At 49.8% G+C, this 22,727-nt stretch overlaps 8 protein-coding genes across 8 annotated transcripts; 3 read left to right on the forward strand and 5 right to left on the reverse strand.

Moving 5' to 3' along the window:
* Positions 1-185: 185 nt before the first annotated feature.
* Positions 186-2,423, reverse strand: ABOM_011489 (uncharacterized protein; the record flags this gene model as incomplete). The annotated part of the gene is made up of 2 exons (XM_022538617.1): positions 186-2,098; positions 2,225-2,423. The coding sequence occupies 2 exons, from the start codon at positions 2,421-2,423 to the stop codon at positions 186-188; spliced, it is 2,112 nt and encodes a 703-aa protein (XP_022383657.1).
* A 676-nt stretch (positions 2,424-3,099) lies between these two features.
* ABOM_011490 (metal homeostatis BSD2 family protein) lies at positions 3,100-4,340 on the reverse strand (the record flags this gene model as incomplete). Its single annotated transcript, XM_022538618.1, has 3 exons — positions 3,100-3,675; positions 3,746-4,216; positions 4,317-4,340. 3 exons carry the CDS (start codon positions 4,338-4,340, stop codon positions 3,100-3,102), a joined length of 1,071 nt encoding a protein of 356 aa, XP_022383667.1.
* Positions 4,341-4,800: 460 nt separating this feature from the next.
* On the forward strand, positions 4,801-5,247 carry ABOM_011491 (ubiquinol-cytochrome c reductase complex assembly factor 2; the record flags this gene model as incomplete). Its single annotated transcript, XM_022538619.1, has 2 exons — positions 4,801-4,815; positions 4,876-5,247. 2 exons carry the CDS (start codon positions 4,801-4,803, stop codon positions 5,245-5,247), a joined length of 387 nt encoding a protein of 128 aa, XP_022383668.1.
* Positions 5,248-5,579: 332 nt separating this feature from the next.
* ABOM_011492 (3-oxoacid CoA-transferase) lies at positions 5,580-7,265 on the reverse strand (the record flags this gene model as incomplete). Its single annotated transcript, XM_022538620.1, has 3 exons — positions 5,580-5,893; positions 5,965-7,144; positions 7,203-7,265. 3 exons carry the CDS (start codon positions 7,263-7,265, stop codon positions 5,580-5,582), a joined length of 1,557 nt encoding a protein of 518 aa, XP_022383665.1.
* Positions 7,266-8,374: 1,109 nt separating this feature from the next.
* On the reverse strand, positions 8,375-12,863 carry ABOM_011493 (ubiquitin-specific protease UBP2; the record flags this gene model as incomplete). Its single annotated transcript, XM_022538621.1, has 10 exons — positions 8,375-8,946; positions 9,057-9,228; positions 9,290-9,710; positions 9,770-10,445; positions 10,510-11,047; positions 11,106-11,194; positions 11,253-11,653; positions 11,695-11,752; positions 11,805-12,012; positions 12,075-12,863. The coding sequence occupies 10 exons, from the start codon at positions 12,861-12,863 to the stop codon at positions 8,375-8,377; spliced, it is 3,924 nt and encodes a 1,307-aa protein (XP_022383666.1).
* Positions 12,864-13,339: 476 nt separating this feature from the next.
* Positions 13,340-14,211, forward strand: ABOM_011494 (NADH-ubiquinone oxidoreductase 213 kDa subunit; the record flags this gene model as incomplete). Its single annotated transcript, XM_022538622.1, has 3 exons — positions 13,340-13,616; positions 13,678-13,797; positions 13,859-14,211. 3 exons carry the CDS (start codon positions 13,340-13,342, stop codon positions 14,209-14,211), a joined length of 750 nt encoding a protein of 249 aa, XP_022383670.1.
* Positions 14,212-17,772: 3,561 nt separating this feature from the next.
* ABOM_011495 (SLM1 family PH domain-containing protein) lies at positions 17,773-20,500 on the forward strand (the record flags this gene model as incomplete). The annotated part of the gene is made up of 5 exons (XM_022538623.1): positions 17,773-18,136; positions 18,199-18,309; positions 18,386-18,873; positions 18,927-19,264; positions 19,318-20,500. 5 exons carry the CDS (start codon positions 17,773-17,775, stop codon positions 20,498-20,500), a joined length of 2,484 nt encoding a protein of 827 aa, XP_022383656.1.
* Positions 20,501-22,015: 1,515 nt separating this feature from the next.
* ABOM_011496 (RNP domain protein) lies at positions 22,016-22,727 on the reverse strand (the record flags this gene model as incomplete). Its single annotated transcript, XM_022538624.1, has 3 exons — positions 22,016-22,242; positions 22,293-22,446; positions 22,511-22,727. Coding segments are annotated over 3 exons (598 nt in total), but the record flags the coding sequence as incomplete, so codon positions are not given.

Here is a 22,727-nt window from a genome sequence, read left to right on the forward strand (position 1 = left end):
TCTGATAGTAACAGCACAGTGAATCTGAGGATATATAATCATTTCATCAATCGTCAATCATACATACATACATACATAGGAACAAAGACTACATGAAACCAAGGGAGACAAAACCATCCACATGCACGTCAGGTCAACCCATCAACCATTCCATGTACTCTTGAAAGAAAAGAAAAAAAGATCAATCAATAGTAATAACCCCTCCACCAAACAGCCATACAAGAGGCAACAAGCAAATCCAGCATCTTTATACCCTCATCCTCAATGATCAATTTACCTAGTTTAGCGCTCTTCCCACGCATGCCGCCCCCGGCGTTTTCTCGCGCAAGCGAGAAATCGAGGCGGTCGTCGCTTAGTGGACGGCGCAGAGGACGACGGGGTCCGTCCTCGAGGTCTGCAGCGCCGCTGCTGGTGCTGCTTGTTGACGGTTTCCGGGTTGGTGCCCCGAAGTTGGAATTGGAGGATGTGGAGTGGGCGGAGGCGCCGGAGCGGGCGCGCGGGCGGTTGTAGGCGTTTGGGTTGAGGAATTGAGCAAGGGTAGCGCGCTTTGAGCTGCGGTCTGACGGGGAGGAGGAGCTTGGGTCGAGGTTGTGGCCGTGGTTGTTGGGATTGCTGGTTGGGTCTTTGAAGGCTGGGGTTTGGCTGAGGGTGAAGGGGGAGATGTGGGAAGGGCCTGGTTGGTGGTGGAGATGGCCTGCTTGGAAGGGAGTGTTGAAGCGGATTTCGGCGACTGTTACGGCGGGATTGTCGATGGGGGCGCCGTTCGGGCCTGTCGAGGGCATTGGGATCATGTGCTTGCATTTGAGGCTGCGGCCGTTGACGCTCGTTGAGAATGTGCAGGTGCCGTTCCAGGGTGAGGTGAAGGTGTAGTAGCCGCTTTTGAGCTTGGAGAGGTTGGATCTCGAGGGACTGTTGGTTCCGTGGTCGAGTGAGGGTCGGTTGGCTCCTGGGTCTAAGGAGCCTCGGCCGTCTTCCTGGTATGGTCGTGATACGCAGAGTTTGCGGTGGAACTTTCGGGAATGCGATGGTTGGTTGGGGGTGCTCTCTGCCAGTTCAGCCTGAGTAGGTCGAGACGAAGATAGTGAGATGCGGTTGCCCAGTTCGGAAGGTAGGTTGATTCCCAGACTGGCCAGTGAGAGCGGTTCACTTTGCGCAGCGAACCGGGTGTACCCTGGCGTGGACACCTCGATGTCAATGGCGCCGCCGTCCATTTTCGGTGTTGAGATTGTCGCTACATTCCATTGACTCCCATGGGTAGGATCGCGACGGATGAGGGTGATGTGGAAACCAGGTCTTTCCGGCGGTTTGCTGTCATAAGGTCTCCTGCTTGGAGATTGGCCTGGACTTCTCGCTGGAGAACTCATGCGATTGTATGATGGATTCGCGTGAGCCGATTGTGGTCGCACTTGAGGTCTCCTGGAGTCGAGGCTGTGACGGCCTGAGGTCAGGACCTCATACTTTTCCTTCCAGTTTTCCGCATTTCGTCCGGGCAAATACCCCGACAAGGCACTCCAACGATTGGCCTTCTTCGGCGCAGAATTGTCCTCGACCAGCTCAAATGCGAGCTCATCCTTCGGGACAGGTGGAAGTGGGCGAGGCGGTAAGGACGGCCTTGCTTCAGGCTCGTCACCCGGTGGCGTATGCCGGAGGAAAGGATCGCGACTGTCCGTTGTCACCTGAGTCGCGGACTGGGGGATATCGATCGACGAGCGACTTCCGGTCCAGCCCGGACGAGCCGGCATCAGAGACGACGGTATTTCCGCAAATTTTGGCACTGGTAGAACATTCTCTGGCAGCGACACATTGGATCGGTGAGCAGGGAGGGGAGGGCGTGCATCAGCATCCACCTTTGCGCCACCACCGCCGCCTGGAACAGGCTTTCGTCGAACCTGATTCATTTTCGCAAACTCAGGAGGAACATCCGCTTCCTCTCCAAGCTCTCTCCGCAGTTTCGCCTCTTCCTCGCGCTCTTGCTCACATTCCTGAAGCAAGACATCGTCCTCGGGCGTCGAGACATGTAGATAGTAGAGGGAAGCATTGATGGCCTCAGCCGAAACGCTGGCTTTTGTTGGTGGTTTCAGTGGAGAGAGAAAGACATCTACATTGCAGGCCCGAGACGTTGAAATTAGCATCCATCGTCCAATCTTGAATAAATTAAATGATCGGTCAATTTCTCCCACCGCTTATGCGGGGTATATCTATGCAGTAACCGACCATGACGTACCTTTACTGCCCGGGACTCTCACGATATACAAAACCAAAGGATCAAGTTTCTTCTGCGTCGGATTCCGTGGATAAGCCGGGGGATTCGAGGCTACTGCGGTAATAGAGGACAACGAGCGAGCCTCAACGGGGCCTGGGGGAAGGCTGTGGTTTGGCGATGCGGCGGCCGGAGAATCCGCCGCTGCATCGACCTTGGCCATTTACGGGGGAGAACAAGAGAACAGATCTCCAAGCGTCAGGGATCAAGAAGGAAAGGGCGAGAAGTCGATGAGATAATATGAAGGAGAGAATGAATGAATGAGCAAATACGAAGGCGCGGTAAACAAACGCTTGCGGAGACGTCGGACGGGCTGCGGAGAGTGCCGCCAAGAGCTGAAGACAAAAATCACGCTGCCATCGCTGGTTAGTCTAGACTTACGTAGATTGTGAAGATAGTCGAGGGCAAGCGCAGTTTATTTGATCGATGAGTAAATGTTATAAAAAATAGAAACTAAGAGTTGGGAAGGGAAGAATAAACTGGGAAGGCAAGGCGAGAAGGCAAAAAATGGATTGTAGGGAGGTCAAAAAAAGAAAAAAAAAAAAAACAAGGTTGCCTGGCTGGCGAATGGCAGACGTGACAACGATAGGGCATCAATGCCAAGTGCTATGTCTTTCAGATTTGGTATCTCTAATCAAATAGTTACAAGTGTTCCCATGCTCAAAGATAAACGAAATGAGGACTTCACGTCTCATGGAATGTCCGTCGGGGGAATTAGCGCGCATTACCCATACAAAAGCAAATTATAGCATAAAATAAAAAGAAGAAAGAAGGAAAGAAACGCCCAGGCTCCAAGGCTCCAACCCGTCCAAGATTTTGCAGATCACTATGCTGGCAACTTAAACAACGGTCTCTGTTCTTTCATTTGTTGCAATGATCGGCACAGGAAGGCCTCGGTCAGGGCTTTGCAGCACCAGCTGCTCGTGTCGCCGAGCCCGTAGATAGTCGCTGATAGCGCGGATTAAGATGAACCAACCAACAATCATGAGAACATATGAAATCCATTCACTCGTGGAGATCCCCGATACACCACCGCCGCCATCGCTCCCAGATCCATCGGTAACGGAGCTAGGGTCAAAATTATGGCTGTTGGGGTCCGGAGGTGTCACGTATTGGTCTGCACCATCGTCCGGTTTCGTATCACTGCCGCCTTTCATGTAGAATCCGTATTGTACGAGAGTAAGACCGAGACCAGCCCTACTTCCATTCTTCGCCGCATGTGTAGTATGGAGAAGGTATGTCAGGAGGAAACCGACCAGTTGGAAGGACATGGAGATCATAGCATTCCAGACAAACGAAAAAACGGACCCTACTGGTAACCCATCCACGTACACCTCGTCGGATGAGATCCCGGGGGCCAAAATCGTAGTCTCCCAGTACGGAGGGGTAGCGTCAGCAGCCGCCTCTTCATAGGACTATACACAAGGCGTTAGCACGGACTCAAAAGAATACGCATCACTCAACACAAAGCAGGTGAATACACACCGGAGGAAGGTCTTCGGTCTTCTCTCCACGCTCTGGCTTAGCCGCCAGGTTTGCAAAGACACCGTCATTTGTGGACCTGATCACTCGGCTACCAGTACTGAAACTCGGTAGAATTGTCTGCCTCCTCTGGATCCCACTACGCTGTTCACTGGGCGGTTGCTGTTCATTACCCACTCCAGATGACGAACTAGCGGTCGCACTGCTGCTATCTGCCACTGGTCGCGAATCCGGCTGAGCCCGCATTAGTCGCTGACGGTCATCCGGCTCATCCGCTTCGGAGTCACTCTCGTCATCAAATGCGTCGGCCAGCGTCTGATCTGCATCGTTGTTTAGGGGGTCGTCATGGAGAAGGCGTCTGGATGATGGAGAGGTGGAACGAGAGCGAAACGAGGGAGGTGGAGAGTTTGGTGTCCCCCGGAGAGGGATTGACGATTGTGATTGCGGTTCTTCATCTTCATCGTGGGCGTTTACCTAGAAATCACCAAATAAGCAACCCGTCCGAAGAATTTCACTATTTATCGGTAACTCCTATGCATCCTGCAACCGTTCCAGGGCGCTGGGTGACTCTTACCCTTTGATAGCGCTGCGAGCTCATGACAAGCTGAGCGAGGGAAGGAAATCCGGAAAGAGAGGGGATGGGCGGTAAAGAGAGAGGACCAATGTTCACAACAGAGGCCTTATAGTACTACGAACAAAGAAGACAAGGAATAAAGAGTGTCCGAGGGCAAGCGATGATGAGGATGGAAAGGGATCGACTGTAGATGGAGGATGGAATGGAAATGAGGGCGATTACATGACGGAGTGGAGAGAGCCTCTGTCAGTGGCTGACGGCCGCTGCTGCTGCCTGGGGCATTCCGCCCATCCCCGTGACTTGACTTTTTGCCCGCGTAGATCATATCAAAATAATTTAGATATCGCTACTCCGACAACCCATCACACCCCATTTAATCAATTGAACTGTCCGGGATAATCCCGCAGGCGTTTGGTGTTTCTACGAAATTCTATATCTCCTAACAGACCGCTTTTCTCGCTCATCAATCACAGTCACAACCATCATGTCCAAGCCACCGGTATGTCTTGCTTGAATTACCAAACTAGATCAACCAACAGTAACCTGACAACTGTTTTAGGCCCAAACCATCACGCGCATTAACCACCTTCTCAAACACTGGCCCGTTGACCATGTCCGCCCTTCAGCCGTCTCTGTTCAGACATACCTCCAGTCCCACCTCCCTCAGACCTCAGAGAACCCTTCTAAGCAGCCGCAACAACCGTCCTCACAATCGCCACCTCCGCCTCTTTCAGAAGCCTCTTTGAATGCACTGTCGTCGCTGTTGGAAGATCGCTATTCCCGACGGTACCCATTGTCTCCTAAGCTGCGGCGACCGACTGGTAACCCAGACTACTATGACAATGTAATTAAAGAGTTCTCAGAGGCTCCGACAAGGGACTTCTGGGGGAGAGTAAGTGCGAGGTTGAAGGGTCTTTTCAGGTTTAGCTAGGGTGCTGCAATATTGGAAGTTAGGGATGGCTTGAGGAGTTTGTATACTTATGTTTCAATGTACTACTATTATCTACTGCGATGGGAATATAGATCGCGGATAAAGACTACTTTCACCGCATCACGTTTATCTTGATATGTTCTGGTGGGGGCAATGTACAGTTACTGTCCAAGACATATTCTCGAATGATTTGAACTGTTTTCTGAAAGATTGGTATATACAGCAGATCCCGTACCCGACATGACTTCACAAACTATACGCTTATAAATCCCATAATTTTGCGAATTGGTGACATCCAGACATGCAAACAAAAAGAGTATAAAAGGACTTGATTACAGCATGGGCTTCACATCATCAGCAACCTTGAACGGAGCTTCTGTCTTGCTCCGGACTTCATCAACAGTGACACCGTCGGCAAGCTCAACCAGGGTAAGACCGTCAGTGAAGTCAACGTCAAAGACACAGAGTTCAGTGATGATACGGCTGACACAAGTCTTGCCGGTCAATGGGAACTCGCACTGCTTGACGATCTTAGGGTTGCCCTTCTTGTCAGTGTGCTCCATAGTCACAACCACCTTTGTAGCGGAGGGGTTGGAAACCAGATCCATAGCACCGCCAAAGCCCTTGATCTTACCGGGCAACATCCCTATCATGCCACGGTTAGTACGGACAGATGCCAAAGATTTACACAAGATGATCATATGCAGAAGAACTTACAGTTAGCCAAGTCACCTCTGGCGCTCACCTGCATGGCGCCCAGAATAGTCAAGTCGATTCTTCCTGAACGGATCATGCCGAAAGACTCGTCACTACCAAAGCAAGCCGCACCGGGCGCAAGCGTAACCGTCTCTTTTCCGGCGTTGATAAGATCCGGGTCTTCCTGGCCCTTCTTAGGGTAGGGGCCCAATCCCAGAATACCGTTTTCAGACTGGAGCTGGACTTCCACGGAAGGATCAACGAAGTTGGGCGCCAGCATGGGCATACCAATACCCAGGTTTGCGTACATCCCGTTCTTGAATTCCTTAGCCGCACGGCGGACAATACGTTCACGCTTGGCGGCGGTGTCACCCTTGCCCAGGGCAGCAGTGTCCTCACCCTCCTCCTTGGCAAAGGTGTACTTCTCGATATTCTTTGGTGTCGTGCTCTGAATAACACGCTTGACGTAGATACCGGGCAGATGAATAGCAGCCGGTTCAATCTCACCAGGCTCGACAATGTGCTCCGCCTCAACGATTGTCATCTTAGCATTGCGGCCCATGGCCCCGTTGAAGTTCTGAGCAGCATAACGGAACTGGCAGTTGCCCAACTTATCGGCTTTGTAAGCCTTAACAAAGGCATAGTCACCCTTGATAGACTCCTCCATGACATAGCTCTTGCCATCAAAGACCTTGACATCGCGGGGCTTGCTCCGCAGAGCGACGGTGCCATCGGCGTTGTGCTTCAAAGGCAGCTCACCTGTCTGCACAACCGTACCAAAAGCGGCAGGTGTGTAGAAAGCAGGGATTCCATGACCGCCCGACCGACAACGCTCAGCCAAGGTGCCCTGTGGTGTCAACTCTAACTCAATCTCACCAGTTAAGTACATGCGCTCGAAGGTCTTGTTCTCGCCCACATAGCTGGCAATCATCTTCGAGATCTGCTTGGATTCGAGAAGAAGGCCAAGACCCGCTCCATCCACGCCAGCGTTGTTGCTGACCACCGTCAACCCGGTGATAGAAGGGTTCGCTCGCACAGCATTGATGAGAGTATCCGGTACACCAGAAAGACCGAAACCGCCTGCCAGAACGGTCGAGTTGGGCTTCAAGTCCTTGATTGCTAATTCCGCAGAAGACACAACCTTGTTGATCTCGGAGCGGCGGACGCTGCTGGAGAATGCACGCGCAAGGAATCGTTGATGCTAGTAGAAGACTCGTCAGTATGATCCTGCCTCGATATCACTGAATTGAGAGCACTACCTTGCTCGGGTCTGCAGAAAATTGCCGCGCAAGGCGCAGGCACGTAGCAACTTGTGAAGGCATGGTGAACTGAGATCCCAGCGGGGTTAGACGCGCAGAAAGCACTACAGTCTGCTGTTAGGAGTGGCAACTGATCAAGGCAGGAGTTAGTCTCTTCGTGAGAATTTAAGAAGACACTGAGAATCAGCGGGTCAGGATGTCCCAGTTACGCTCGTGAGCTAAGGAGCAGTACGAACGGATATATACTGTCTTCGGAAATAAGGGCGGCTTCCTGCGGAGGTGCGGAAAGTTACCCGTAACGGGTGTTACCTTAGTGCCCCGGAATTTCCCCGCAATCGTTGGAGATCGGGCAACAAGCTCTTATCCATCACTTGCTTTACTCGAAATAACCGCGCTTTCGTTGTACAATCCCTATCGTAAAAGTATTCTGCATTATTTACGCCAACCTCAATCCTATGAGCCAGTAGCTCTTCGACTTCCGGAATGAAGGCAGCATATTGTACTGCCGATGTGGACTGCCGATGGCGGGCAATGTTCCGTTTCCGATCCGCGGCCCGCCTGTCGGATCAGCATATCTAGGCGCAGTCCGAGTCACGTGGTTATAAAAGAGCGTACAACCAGACTATACTAATTAGACACAGATAAATGTCATTGTACATCATTAGACAGTCATAACTAATGGTATCACCCGCTATTTACAGGAACAATAAGTACCGACCCGCTCCCATGTACAAACAACAATTACTCAACATCACACAACTGCCATGAAGGTTCTGTAAATGCATGTTTGGGCGGCTTGTGGTCGATGTATGCATGGCCATAGGTACGGCTTAAACGTCCAAGGTAATTTGAATTAAGTATGACCTCATTGGATTGAGCTTGGGAAGAATGGCGAGGGCAAAAAGGTCGTCTTGATCAATGGGTGTTGCCGTGGCCTTCACTTCAAAACAACATGTTCCGCTGAAGATAACTGTAAACCCTCATCTGTACAGCATAGAACGGATGACATAGGTAGTTTCATAAATATAAGTGCACCAGGCACGGGATCACGGTCAGATGTCGCTGTACAGAGGGCCACTCAGCTTAGCTAGTTGAGCCAGCTACATCATCTAACCCTTTCCGTTTCAATGGATTCAGTGTCGCGACCCCGGTTGGAAGTATTGTCTCAGAGCCTACCATTGCACATCATGGAAGTCAGTGTCTTTGTTTGACGGCCCTCTGCCAGTGACCCCGTTGCCCCCCACGCCAGTGGGGCCCGTTTTATCTTCTATATGGTGGTTATCTTCCGTACCTGATGTGCCTTTGTCAGTCCATATCTCATCGTACGCCGGTGGGTTCATATCCACATCTTCTGCAGCTGTCGGCGCAGTAACCGCCTTAGTATCATTTGCCATGTCAACACTCGGCTGATCGTCTGGGGGAGACTCGAGTATCTCCCTGCAAAGAGGACTGACTAGACGGTCCTTCATAGTGGCATTGACATATACTAGGAAGTACGGAGTCGGGGGATTTTGGCGGTCTTGGCTCGTAAATATTTCATCCAGGTCGTGCACCTCGGTGACATAGTTGTCGTTATATTTCCGCCAAACATTCCGTTCAAAGTCACAGATGTAAATGTAGTAGTGCCCGAACTCAACGGAGCCATGATGAACGAAAACAGCGTAGAGACGATAGGCCAAATGTTTGTAATCAGCAAACTGGCTTGAGATCATAGTTTGTAAATCCTTGATCTCTTGCTCGATGTCTAGAAAACACATGAGTATAAATGTTCCACAACAAACAAACCATATGTCAGAACAATATAGGAGCTTAGAAAAGATGAGAGCAGAGAAAGGTAAATAGTGTGACACATACAGTTCAGCTCTGCCCTTGCTATCTGAGAAAGTTGATTAAGCTCAGGTATAAGTTCTGGATTGATAGGAACCGCATCTGCTGCGGTCTCAGGGTCCTCCTTCATAGAGTTCAGCTCTTCTAGTACATCCTTGGCATTGTCGAATAAGCTCGGTATGTCTAGGCCATCAGCCTCCTGTGAGTAGTTAGAACATCTCTTCACGGTGGATGAAAACCATCCTTCGGTGGGTTCATACACTTTGGCGTTGCAACTCGGCTCGACGAGCCTCGAGTGTTCTTAATGCATTTTTCCATTCCCAACACTGGCGACGGCGATTCAAGATTTCGGGTTGTTGAGTGTCCATATACCGATCAAGGTAGATAGTTTCCTTCAATTCTAAATGGTGGGTGGACTTGAAGGAGCGCTTCTTGACAGGATCGAACTGGACACGCTGGACCTGAACTTGGAGAACTGGCGGCAACTTGCTGATTGCACTGAACTGCTCCGCCACCGAATTATCTACGCTAACTTTCTGGACGTCAAAAGCACCGTCAATGGCAGCATAGATATCTCGTGATCCAGTCGCGACGTCGATTTTAATATCACACCACCATTCTTCCTTTGATCGTACACCTTCAGGTGTTTGGATGTAGGACTTGGCTTTACCGTAAAATAAGCTATTGAAGGACAGCATAGGTTAGCCCAGAACGTGAGATAAATAGGTAATCAAACTCACTCTTTCACTTGATCGAGCTGTTCACCATCTGGAGCAAGCGAGATTGGTTTGATGGCACATTGGCTCTGGAACAACACATTGTTGATTACTTCTGTCACATCCTGCTGAGCCCCAATCTCTACTTCCTCTATAAGTTGCCTCTGCGGATCAGGTTGCGGACCAGGCCGTGGCGGGACTGGAGGAGGCTGGCTAGATGGCACATTCTGCTCATTCTGCTCAGCAGAAGCCGGTCTGTCGGATGGTTGGTACTCAACTGCCTCAGGGGTTGATTCGCCCTGCGCGACCATCTTCGTAGAATCTGCACGTAGGGGCTCAGGTTCCTTGTCATTAGGCAGCGGGACCGTCGCATCAATCCTAGTACCATCAGAGACAAGGGTTGTCTCGCTATCAACATCGCTTGTCGTTGAGCGTTGGGGCTTCTCTGGCTCCGGAGCTATGAGCTCATTGGCTTCACTTTCTATAGTCGGCTGTGGGGGCCCGAGAGGTCCCATAACTGGCACACCGTTGATTTCACCAAGAGCACTGGGTCTGATTCCAGATATCGTCGACCGGCGACGAATAGCAGCTTCGTTGGAAGGGCTGATCAGCGTCAACCGCGCCAGCTCCTGGGTGGGAACAACGTAAGTTGATTGGGCAGTGATCATGTCGTTGAAGAGAGTTCGCAATTCTCTGAGAACTGAAGCATATAGTCGTGAGCTTTTTACATCGAACACGCACAAGAAAACAAAAACATCACCTACACCGTTGGGACCGCTCAACCTCCTTTTGCGACACTTTGCGAGACCCCACCTGTTTTTGGCTCAACATATCTTCATGGATGTCCATTTTGAAATTCTCGAAGTCCAAGACCATATCACGGTATGGACGAATTGAAAAATAGAATTGTAACAGACTGTTGAGGTAGCAGGTATTGCCAATATTCTGCAGTCCGACAGGCCATTCAGCCAAGTTACGGTCAGGTTTAGTGGCGGAACCAGAAATCATATTGCTCAGCAGAGGGCTGTTCTTATCTTTCGCGATAATCCGCAACGCCTGGTTGTAGTTTTCAGCTTGTCCTGGAGCTTCGTCCACACAGATCGTATATGCTGCCATGATTGCCCCCTCATCCACGGTGCGGTCGGGTATCTGAAGGAGACGATAGGCATCAGCAACGCCCATCTCACCGGCAGTCATTTCGCCAGTCTTGAGAAAATGCTTCAAGGCTTCCGATTTTCGCTCCTCAGCTAGCAGCTGGACTGCACGGCGAGCAAGATCCCGGCTAGATGGATTGTCGTTGACCTTGGGTTAAGTCAGCACACAAAGGCTCAAAGCTAGGTTTCAGGCATCAAAGAAATACTTTGGCTGTGTAAACTGCCATAACAAAATCATCAGATGTGTCAGCGCTAACGCCAAGGAAAACTTGGGCCTGTTCAGCAGTTGACACCCCTATTACCGTTAGTTATCTCATTGAGAGCCATTTCTGGTTGGGTTAACTCAGTCGTACTTTCTTCCGCTGCTGCCTTGATCCGCTCACTCCGTCTGCTATCTCCTATCCTCCATAGCTGTCTACGGGTCTCGGTCTCTTGAACAGCAGTAGTGGCACCTAGATAAGCATAGAACTTCCCAATTATGCTTTCTTCTGTGAGTCGCTGGTCATCGTGGCTTAGACCAAAGTATTTGTAGGCATCAACTACGTCCTCTTCGGTGTACTTCCCTTCGGAGTAGGCTACCTGAACTGCCTGGTCTATAAGTGAACCATCTTCCCCTCCTCTGAGAATTCCAATTGACTTCAGACACTTTAGGTAGACAGGAGTCCTACTAGGATCAACGGACACTTGTCGGTTAAAGGCCTCTATGATTAATGAAGCCGCCATGTCCTCAACGACACCCAGGTCTTCGTAGTAACTGTTGAATGATTAGCATTCGTTCACAGGGGTGCAATTCACAGTTGAGACACACGGTTGAGGAGCCATCTGAAATTCACTTGGTCGTGAGGCCTCGGGTCTAAGTATTATTAGCAAGGCTGCCATGGTAGGAGTTGCTGGCATACACTTACAGTCCAAAGATTCCAATGAATAGAGGAGATCGTTGAAGACCGGTTGACGATTAAATTCTAGCTGGTGGCCCTTCCTTTCTACTACTGGCCTCTGTTCTATGAGCGCTGTAAGTTCGTGTATAACGTCATCAAGAAATATTTTGAGTTGGTCGCGATAGGGGAACTCTGCCCACGGATTCGGTCGAGGAGGTTCCCAAAAGCCTTCGTTCTGGTCAAAGTATTAACCACATTGCAACTTGCAAGCACGTGTTACAGTGCAAGTTTACAAACCTTAGAGCTAAATCCCAGGAATTCTAACAAGTCTTTGCAGGGCTTCCCTTCAACTCCGAAACACGTCATGAACCTTTTATTAACCGCTGAGATTGACTTGCTCTGTTGGCTATCAAGAAGGGCGTTGCTGATATATGTACGCAGGTTCAGCAAGACATTGATAGGTGCGGGCGGAGCAACTCCTTCCAGACGGTCAGGATGGGCTGCAAATGCCTCGTTCGCCCGCTCTCGCAGCACTTCGGGGTCTACCAACAGTCGCACCCGGTCATCATTAAGGACAGGCGAGGCGAACCGCACAGATACTGCAACGGAGCAAGACAGATATGAACATTCATAATGGAATGTCTCCAGCAACTGGCCCTTGGGGCTGACCTCCTCCGGCACAGCGCCGCCTCTGTATTTTCCGGACTTATATACCAGATGATGTACGTGGTCTGAAAATCTCGCACTAGATTGACCAATACCGGGCGTAGAGCTCACATCAACCTGCAAATGATAACGGCACCTCAAGCACACGGCCGACACCTTTGTAGGGGCTCCAGGGTTGCCTTGCTCCGACTGAGGGACATAACTCTGTGCTGGTTTCGACACAAAGTTATGGCGGCATGCGGCCGATGAGATGTGTTCTAGTGGTCCATTGTAGTATTCAGGAAACACTGGCGGGACGTCCGCAAGCAGACTGCGGCCGGTCGCTGGAGGGTGAGCAGGATCATATTCGTATATATCTTGTACAAGACGGGGGGCGGTCTTGCCTGGTCGTCGGTTTGTCCATGTCAGTACCGTGTGCATAGGAAAGCAATGCGCTCCCGCATCGGGCGAAGCTACTTGCCTGACCGTTGAAAGGACGTCATGGGGACGCTCGTTTGAGCTCACAGTTGGCGGGGATCAGGCCGAGGGATCCAGAGTTTTTCAAAGAAAAATTTCCATAAAGATGGTTTTTATTATTTTGCTCTTAGACGTAGATCTGCAGTGATTAATCACCTGAAAGCCAAGAAATCATTCGATTCTGATAGAATGAGCGTTGGCAGCTGGGCTGGCGGGGAGCCCACTGTAGTTGGAGCAAGCGGGCGGCAATTTTGGAGATGGATTCACCACCACCGACGCGGTTGATTTTTGAGATCGTTTTAAAAGAAGGAACAGTTATTATAGATCGAAATCAGATATCTCAGAGAAAGAGACCGACAAAGTCGTATGGTGAACAAAGCCATCTGTTCTCCCATCACTAAACATGAAGCTCTGGGATAGCCCGGGGAAGGCGGTGTCACATGGCAGAAACCGCGACTTCCCAAAATCCCAGCGAACCGTTGGAACGACTCGCCCACTACAAGCAGAAGCCCATTCCAGATTCAACCGCCACCATGGCTGGACATACTGAAGACCACAGCTACCATCCTAAGGATGCGATCCAGGCGGCAATGAAGACCACTATGCTCACTGGTGGAGTGGGTCTTTTCGCCTCGGCAGTTCAGAACACCCTCACCAGGAAGAACGTTGGGCCATTCGGTGTCTTCGTGAGGAGCGGCGGCACAATCGGTGTCTTCGGTATGGATGCAATTGGAATCGGCCAGTGTTAGGCTCGACTTTGCTGACAACTGTTATCCAGCGGCAATGGGAGGTACCTATGAGTTCGTGAAGACGGCGTCCGCCAATCTGCGGGAGAAGGAGGATCACTGGAACGTCGCATTGGGTGGTTTCTTCTCTGGTGCAATTCTGGGTCTACGAGGTCTGTGTTCCTATCTTCTCTCAATTTGCAATTGCGTCACGGTATTCTAACAGCTGTGCAGCCCGGACTTTCCCCGCCCTTCTCGGTTATGGTGCTGCACTGGCAACCGCCATGGGCACTTTCGAATACACCGGCGGATCGTTGTGGGGTTACAAGAAGAATGCCGATATTGACGAGTTCGAACGTCGGGAGCAATTGCGGAAGTCTTACAGAACCTCGGGCGAGCAGACCCTTGCTGAATTGGGTGAGGGACGAGGTATGTCCATCAGATTTGTCATGGCTTTAATAGAAAGGTACATTATCGCTGATGTGATCTATAGGTCTCTATGGCCCTGCTACGCCGAGAGACGGGCACAGAGAATCAAGGAAGCATACGGTATCGAGGTCCCCACATCCCAGGCTCCCGCTTCATGAATATAGTTTGGTTTCCAGGTCTCTTTTCAATCTGCCGATTCCCAGTATCCTTGTGTAAAATTACCCTTATATGTCGAACCCGTTTAGCTAGCAACTTTGGCAAAATTCTTTACTGGAGATTGCATTGTTCCTTGGTCATGTTTTCTCTGTTGATGTCTTTCAGTCACTTGACCAACATGAACGTAGGAGCATGGGTGGCGGCCCAACTATAATTCTAGCGTAAGGGACCAATTGCGCACAGCCAACACATTATATGCTGAGCTATGTATGCCGTGTCATTCTTCACTGTGCATTGCGATTATATTTAGGGTGAAACAGTGAGGGATGTTAGAGACCAGCGGCGGTCAATCTGCAAGAATATGCGATAAGGATCAACCCATGCTTGGAGGATCAACAGCGTGCCCTGAAATAGAGCAAAAGCAAGTTTCACCATTGAAGCGATTACAGGCCCTAGATCGTTAAGCTTCATAATGTTGATACAAGCTTGTAGGGGCACTATGTAAGGTGGCATGGTTACTACATTCATCCATGACGGAGTCTGGAGCGTGGCCGACCAATCACATGGCGGATTTATCAAATCAGCTCAGCCTTGATATTCAGGTATCCGGCGGCATCGGGCTGACCTAAGGATAATGTAAGAGACAGCGGAAACCCGGAACGCCCTATCCATCTGATCTATGGAACTGACAGAACGCTGTCAATCTACTATATTGAAGCGAACTCAAGGGATGCAAGGTTGATGCAGGGGAAAGTCAGGGGATCTGATATCATCCTCCTTGACTCGCCGCCGTAACCCTCCGGCAGTATACAGACAACCTTTGCTGCAACTACGAGAGTTTTACCCTATGGTTGATTTGGGAGTTCTATGTATACAAAAGACGGTGGCGGTGGCTTCTGTGGTACGATGCTGGGAAATGTAACTCCATGAATCAGACCAGCAGGTTTTACGACAGGATTGACTAATCACGGCCATCTGCAAGGTCTGTCACAACTTCAGACCCTTCTGAGGGATCTCATGAAAAGATGTAAACATGAATAAGGGAGTGTGGGTGGAGGTGCTAAATTGTCTATTGCAAAAAAAAGGGGGAAGGACGTGCATCATCCTTCGCTTTGATACAATTGGTAGTAGAAGATGTACTTTTGTATAGTATACTATGCTAGTTAGTTAGTTAGTCCTACACCTTAGTCAGGCATGGGAAGGAAAAAAATTCAATTAGGAGTATTTCAGTAAGTATGAACGGGAATCTGCCCGAACCAGTCTTCTGGAAACCTTCCGGCTTGATCGACATGGAAAGCGATGAACCGTGCATGACGTCGAATAGAAGGTTTTTTTTCCTTTTAGTTTTCAACTTCTCGGGAGTCTACTGTAATTGCTGCCTCATCGCATCCCGGAGAGGAAGTCAAGAGCACGGCCCGAATATCTCCTTTTTCTTTCGTAACCTATAGGAGGGTGAGAAATTAGTGGAGATATTGCCACTGGACGGAAGGTCGGAAAAGGGGTGGGAGAGGAACCAAACGAAGACTTGAAGAACAATTATGCAGACGCTAGGAAGATGCAAGTCGATGATGATTTCCTCCGTATGATTAAATTCGATCCACTGGGAAATGGATCGGATTGTTTGATTGGCGTATTGATTGATATGAGCCAAGGGGGAAGAACCATAGCCACAGGTCAGCCCTCTCAAGTGCTGACCCAGCCACTGTCCGCTCGGTCCAGGGGAGCGAATGATTTGAGAAACTGAGAATGGTGACGATGACGATGGATATTTTTATTTGGACTAGTTGGCGACATCCTGTAATTATTTGCCTCGCTAGATTTTGAGAATTGTTTCTGTCTTGTTGGATATTGATTAAATCAATATAGGCTTGACACTACTGCATGCTCCTGAATCAACCCAAGCAGAAAAAATGGTTCGTTGCTGGTGAACAGGCAACGGCATTTTTTTTTTTCTTTTTAATTCCAGTAGTAATTTTTAATAATAGAAATGGTAATCAAACTAATATTCTCTGACCTGGTACGCTTTCTAAGACTAAGAGAAATAGAATACGGAGTACATAGTATAGTAATCAAAAGAAAAGGAGGAGACACTGACGAGGGACATGGGTGCGGCTAGTATACCGACCTCACACTAACCCTGAGTCGGTAACATTATTATTTGACCAACCTATTGTCCAGTGATTAAAAGAGGTGGTTAGGGATGTACTCCATTCGGAGTACACAGGACTCTTCTTCTATTTGTTCTCTTCGATCCGGACAATAGAGATTGGCAGTAGACTACTTCCTATGTAGTAGTAGTAGTAGTAGTAGTAGTAGTAGTAGTACAGAGAGTTCAGTACTCTCCTAGGTAAGTAACATAATTACTCTACTTGTGAATTTTCCTGTTATCAACATTCTCTCTCTCATTCAGCTGCCATCCTTCGTTGCTGCAGCTTGAAAATATTTTCTACCTCGGTATGTCATTATTACCTTCCATTCCATGGATGCTTCTCTCTCCTTCCCCATTCTCTCTCTTCTACTCTCTTCTTTTTCCTCTTTCCATTTTCCAATCATTCCTCGTGAAGTCAGTCCGTTGCTCACGCCGAAGATTGGTTAGGGTCCGGGGAGTCCGTTCCACTGTTTGGGGAACCAGTAGTAGTTCTTGGTCGTCATAACGTCGCATCTGCCTTGAAGTCTTTTCGCCGGGCGTAGACGTCATCCGGAACCGTCCAAAGGCCTTAACCAGATAGTACTTAGATAACCCCTCACTCTCTCAGCTGGTGCATTTGGGTCAGAGTTGATTGCTGCAATCGTACTTTTGGTCATCCTCGATGCTTTTTCTTCTCCTTTACCACCACAACTCAAATATCGCATGAGCTGGTTTTCCCTCCAGACCAAAGACGGCTATTCTGATTATTGATCCCATCCCAGCGCCGAATCCTTTAATAGTAGACCCGGTGGGGCACATTCTAATGAGGGATCGGCCGTGACTACTGCCGGACAGAGTACGACGACAGCGACACTATCGCCGAAGATTAGGAGGTCGTTACCTTTTTCCTTGAACCCCCCGCAAACAGTTCGCTCCAGACCCTCTGGACGCTTTTTAGTTCGCGCCCTTAGTTCAAGGAGGTCACGTCCCAAACCGCCGTTCGCTGGGTAACCAATTCCAGAAAACCGTTTCTGGTGGTTTATCTTGGGAATTGGGGCATTACCCGATCTGGATTTTTAAAATTATCACTCTCCTTTTTTTTTTCTGTTTTTAATTCCTCAAATCTCATATAGGGTTTCTTTTTTTACCTTCTCTTGTTGATCTTTTCTCCTATTCCCCTTCTTTTCGCCTTCTAGAAAACCGAACCCTCTTGACCACTACTCTATACATACATATACATACATAACCTCCCCATACGTCTCTGGTTATACTTCTCACCAAAATTCTCGGCCCGCATCGACCAACCGTCAGACTTTAGGCACACTCTCAATCACGGGTCTGGTTTGCACCGCCCAATTGCTCGCCTTGTCGAAAGCCATTCGCCGCCGCCCCCTCCCCCTCCTCCTCCTTCTCCTCCTCTTCTGCCCTATCAACCATGGCCACAGTGGTCCGGTCGCAGACACCTCTGCAGGACACTTACGGCGCCATCTCACAGCCCGCAAATTCCATATTCTCAGGTCAGGGTTATGGATCGCGGTCCGCCTCTAGACCGAACTCCTTTATAGCCTCCAACTCCGGCTACAACTTTGCTTCTGGGGCTGTCGCCGAACCCCCGGTCACTCATAACGGTCGATTTCATGAGGAGTTCGATGTCGCCAGCCAACGTGGTTCCGTCGTGTTCGAGGGCCCGTCATCCGCCGCCGTACAGCGTTCCGCATCTCAGATGTCCAACTCCCGTTCTGTGACACCCACGCGATCCGGGACTTTGAAAAAGAAGTCCTCCCTCAGCAAGAGAGGCAGTATGCGACGCAGCGGGAGTAAGAGAAGCATGCGCGCCGGAAGTGTGAGGAGCTAGTCCTAGGCGACAAGGAGAAGTATAGCGTCGACGGCGCCGAAGATCAGCATAGCGCGTTCTACATCCCTGTTCCTACGAATGGGAACCCGACGGAAGTTTTAGCAGATCGCTTTCAAGGTAGGGCTTTTTCTGTAGCACAGCGCAGCTGTGTACCCTTTGTACACAAGGAATCTGTATTTCTGACATACATCAGCTTGGCGTAAGGTCCTAAAGGATCTCATTGTGTTCTTCAAAGAACTCCAGAGATCCTACGAAACTCGATCCAAACTATTCATGTCGGCGTCAAATATTATCAACAATTCAGCGTTGCCGCCCACCTTTCTCAAATCCGGCGGCCTAGCAGACGCGACTGATATTTTGCGGAATTTCCATAAACAGGCGTATCAGGAAGCGAGCAAAGCTGCTGAAGTGGAAAACGAGTTGGTCGCTCAGCTAATGGGACTCCGAAACGACCTTCAAAAGAAAACCAAGGAGATCAGGGGCCTTTCGGGCGACTTTCGAAACTCGGTTGATAGGGAAGTTGACGCCACCCGCAAATCCGTCCGCCACCTACACGAAGCCCTAGGCCTGGTCGACACGGATCCTGCAGCCACGGCGGGAAAGGGAGACCCGTTTATCGTCCGTTTGAGTGTCGATAAGCAGATTGAAAAGCAGATTGAAGAAGAAAACTATTTGCATAGAGTATGGGACCTTGCATCATGGGTCACATTAACATTTGCTAATTTGTGATGCAGGCGTTTTTGAATTTGGAAAACTCTGGTCGCGAATTGGAATCCATCGTGGTTAGCGAAATCCAGAAGGCATACAAAACTTACGCCAACATCCTCACACGGGAAGCCGACGAAGCGTACGATGCCGCGGAGAAGCTTCGAGCGGGCCCCATCTCGATGCCACACGACCACGAATGGAACTCGTTCATCGCAGAGACTGACGAGTTAGTCGATCCACGAGTTCCCCTTCGGGACGTGGAGAATATCTCCTACCCTGGTAAAGACCATCCCGCCGCTGCAGAGGTCAGATCCGGTATGCTTGAACGTAAGAGCAAGTATCTCAAGAGCTACACGCCTGGCTGGTGGGTCCCATAATTCCCTTCTCGACGTTGTTCTTGTCACTAACATGATACAGGTATGTTTTGTCTCCGACTCATCTTCACGAGTTCAAGTCCGCCGATCGAGTGGCCTGGCAGACGCCAGTGATGTCGCTGTATCTCCCGGAGCAAAAGCTTGGTTCGCATTCGCAGCCGGGCTCCACATCTCACAAATTCATGCTGAAAGGGCGGCAAACGGGGACGATGCACCGGGGCCACTCATGGGTATTCCGCGCCGAGTCGCACGAGACGATGAAGGCGTGGTACGAAGACGTCGAAAGCCTAATCTCCAAGACCGGTGAAGCAAGGAATGCATTTGTCAGGAGACATGTGCGCACTGTAAGTGGTGCAAGTTTCGGTCGGACGTCTACCAGCAGTGATAGGGTTATGGATGAGGATGAGGCGGATCGCACGCCCTACTCGGCAGGATCAGTGGTTTTAAACCAAGAACGCCCGGCATCTCAGCCGCGTGAACCGGGCGGCCGTTTCCCCAGTGATGTGCATATCGACCGCCATTTACAGGCCCCACTGTCGCCATCAAGTGGAGAGAGCTCCGGCGAGAAAGATCTGTTGGCCGCCGTCGGGTCGTTGCCCGATGCTAAATCGCCTCTCCAAAGCACATGTCACTCTATATCTGAACGCGACATGGATATAGACCAGGTGCAGCCTTCAAGCCAGGCGGGTGAAACCACACGCCAACCTTTCGAGAGACACGACAGCTACTATGGCGGCTGGATGAACACAACCGGCCATCAGAAGCAAGTGCAGGCTCAGCAAATCTATGATAACACCCAAGATACCGCTGGATTTGAGAGAGGGAATATGGCTCCCAACCTGATTGCAGGATTGAAGACAACCAATTCTCGTGAAAGCTCGCTGACACGACAGAGAAATCGGGGCGAAAGCACCTCGACTGCGCCCACAACTACAAATGTGACAGATCACACTCTCAACACTGTCCCCACCTCGATAGATGAGAGACCGGAATCGATAGCATACGGACCCGATGAGCCTATGACTGCCAGCTGGAACAAAGGACATGGGCCGCCCTCTGTCCGTACAGCTTCATCAACCACGGCAGTGCCCGTCAACGCTCCTGGTCCGGGCAACGTCCACTCAAACGAGCCTATGAAGCGTCCCCCCGCTGCGACCAAAAACAGTGTGTCCACCCTTGAGCTCAAGATTCCGGGTCACTACCCACCAGCGAACGTCCCAGCATAGATGCTTGGATGGCCAATAAGGCTGGTTCCACCGACAAGTGTACTAAATCTCACTTGTCACATTTCAATTCTTCTGTAAATATTTGCAACTACCGACCAGTAGCATGTATGTTTCATGACATACATGCTCATTCACTCCCTTGTTACAATCTGCCTTGTTTTCTGTTCCTTTTTCCTTTTTCTTTTTTTCTTTGTTTCCTTTGTTGCAATGTCTTCCCTTTGTTTTTAACGGTCACTCGGTTTTCCCATGCACGAAGAAAACACAAAGAATGATCATTTCTGGCGTTCAAAGTACCCAAGGTCGGACACATTATCGGATAAGCAGGCGTACAGGTAACAGGTACAGGATCACAATCCACAAGTTAGGGCGTGGGTCAGGGTTTTATAGGTCTCAGGTGACCGGGTGCGTGGTTATGTTATGGTTATGCATTTCCTTTGTTCGAATTTCCTTTTGTCTCGTTCTCGCTTGAGTTTCAGGTTCAAGTTTCATCGATTTCTCTTCGTCTGTATCATATTATGTCCCCCCTTTTTGTTATTCCCCCGGGGCGTTTTCGGTTCCCTGGTTGATTTACCCTGAGTTCGAGTTCACTTTTTATCCTTCCTCTCGAAGACCCTGAGATGGTCTTTCGAATGCAATGCTTTGCTTTTGGCTTTACGCGATCAGGTTCCTAGATCGGTTGTTTGTTTTGCGCTTTGTTCAATGAGTTATTATGAGTTGAAAGAAAATTTTAGGTTATGCTGAAATATCATTATGTTGGGATGAAGACTTATGGTTATTTTGTCTTAATTTTTTTATCTCTCAAGTAGACCGTTGGATATTATTTTAATTTGTAGACATAATAGTGTGGTAAGTAATGTTATATATTCCAAGGGCTTAAAGATAGAGAGGAGCGGAAAGCCTAGAGAAGAGATGAAGCATTCAAGATAATATATAGTGAGGGGGATAAATATCGGCGGTGATCCACGGGTTCTGTACTGCAGACGATCAGCACTGGTACGGAGTAACGCAACTGAAACCCAGTCTACCATAGTCTATGTGGTAACTAGAAAAGCGACAGTCTCGCTATAGCCTTGCTGTCTTGTGATGCACTTACGTAGATTCTACCAGCCAGCGCCCTTTGAAATGGATAATGATGGCAGACACCAGATGACAGAATACGTGTTGATAAGAACAATTAAAGGGAGGAACTAATGCCGCGAACGGCGAGAATATTGGCATTGGCGTAACATTAAACGATCGGGTATTGCAATTTCTACCAAAGCCAACTCGAAAATGAAGTAAGGAGCCTCTCCAGAACCGAAATCTTCTAGTGGAAACCCCACCCAAGATGTGGGAGACAGAGCAAAGCCAGACCATGGTCAATCACAAACTCACCCGTAGAAGAACATAAAGTAAGCAGAATCAAGGTCCGATTTGTCCCACAGAACCAGATCACCAGAGAAGAAAGCAAACAAGACAAAAACAGAGGCATCAAAAGCGGTAGAGTAGCATTATCGCGTCCACACGAATACTTGGTCATGGAGTCATTTGACCGGGGGTGTAATCACATCGCAAACTTTTCGACCTCATCGGTCCGTCGAAAGGAGGACAGAATACGATACTATTACATGATCTGGTCCTGCGTGATACCACCAGTGGCTCGGCACCCTCCATGGCGTCTCCGGGGCCAGCGCCCGCATTCATGTACTTGACAAAAGTGATGCCGAGTGGACGGCCACCGTATTGATAACCGGTGAACTTGGCTATACAAACGTCAGTGTTTGCATTGGAAGACGCGGCTTACAAAACATACCAATTGCAGTTTCTGCTGTCTCTGCGTTGTCAAACTGGACCACACCCGTGCCGCGAGAGCGACCATTGGGCTCGTACTGAATCTCCGCACGGTCTACCTTTCCAATAGTCGAGAACAGGTCGACCAGATCTTCATTGCAGGTAGACCAGGGCAGCTATGATTACCACGCATTAGTATACGGGTCCACGAGTGACATTTGAGCGCGAAAGGAGGCTTACGTTGCGGACATAGATAACCGGGCCCTTCTCGCCCCCGGAGGTTGCGAAATCCGTGAACGGGTTGGGGGGCACTGAGGGGACACCCTCAAAGCCAGGGCCACCAGCACCAGCACCAGCACCACCAGGACCACCGTAGCCACCACCGTAGCCACCGCGGCCTCCGAATCCGCCAAAGCCACCACGGCCACCGCCGAAGCCGCCACGACCACCGAATCCA

This window comes from Aspergillus bombycis (genome assembly GCF_001792695.1).
Source record: "Aspergillus bombycis strain NRRL26010 chromosome Unknown contig00168, whole genome shotgun sequence".
In the NCBI taxonomy this organism is placed as follows: domain Eukaryota; kingdom Fungi; phylum Ascomycota; class Eurotiomycetes; order Eurotiales; family Aspergillaceae; genus Aspergillus; species Aspergillus bombycis.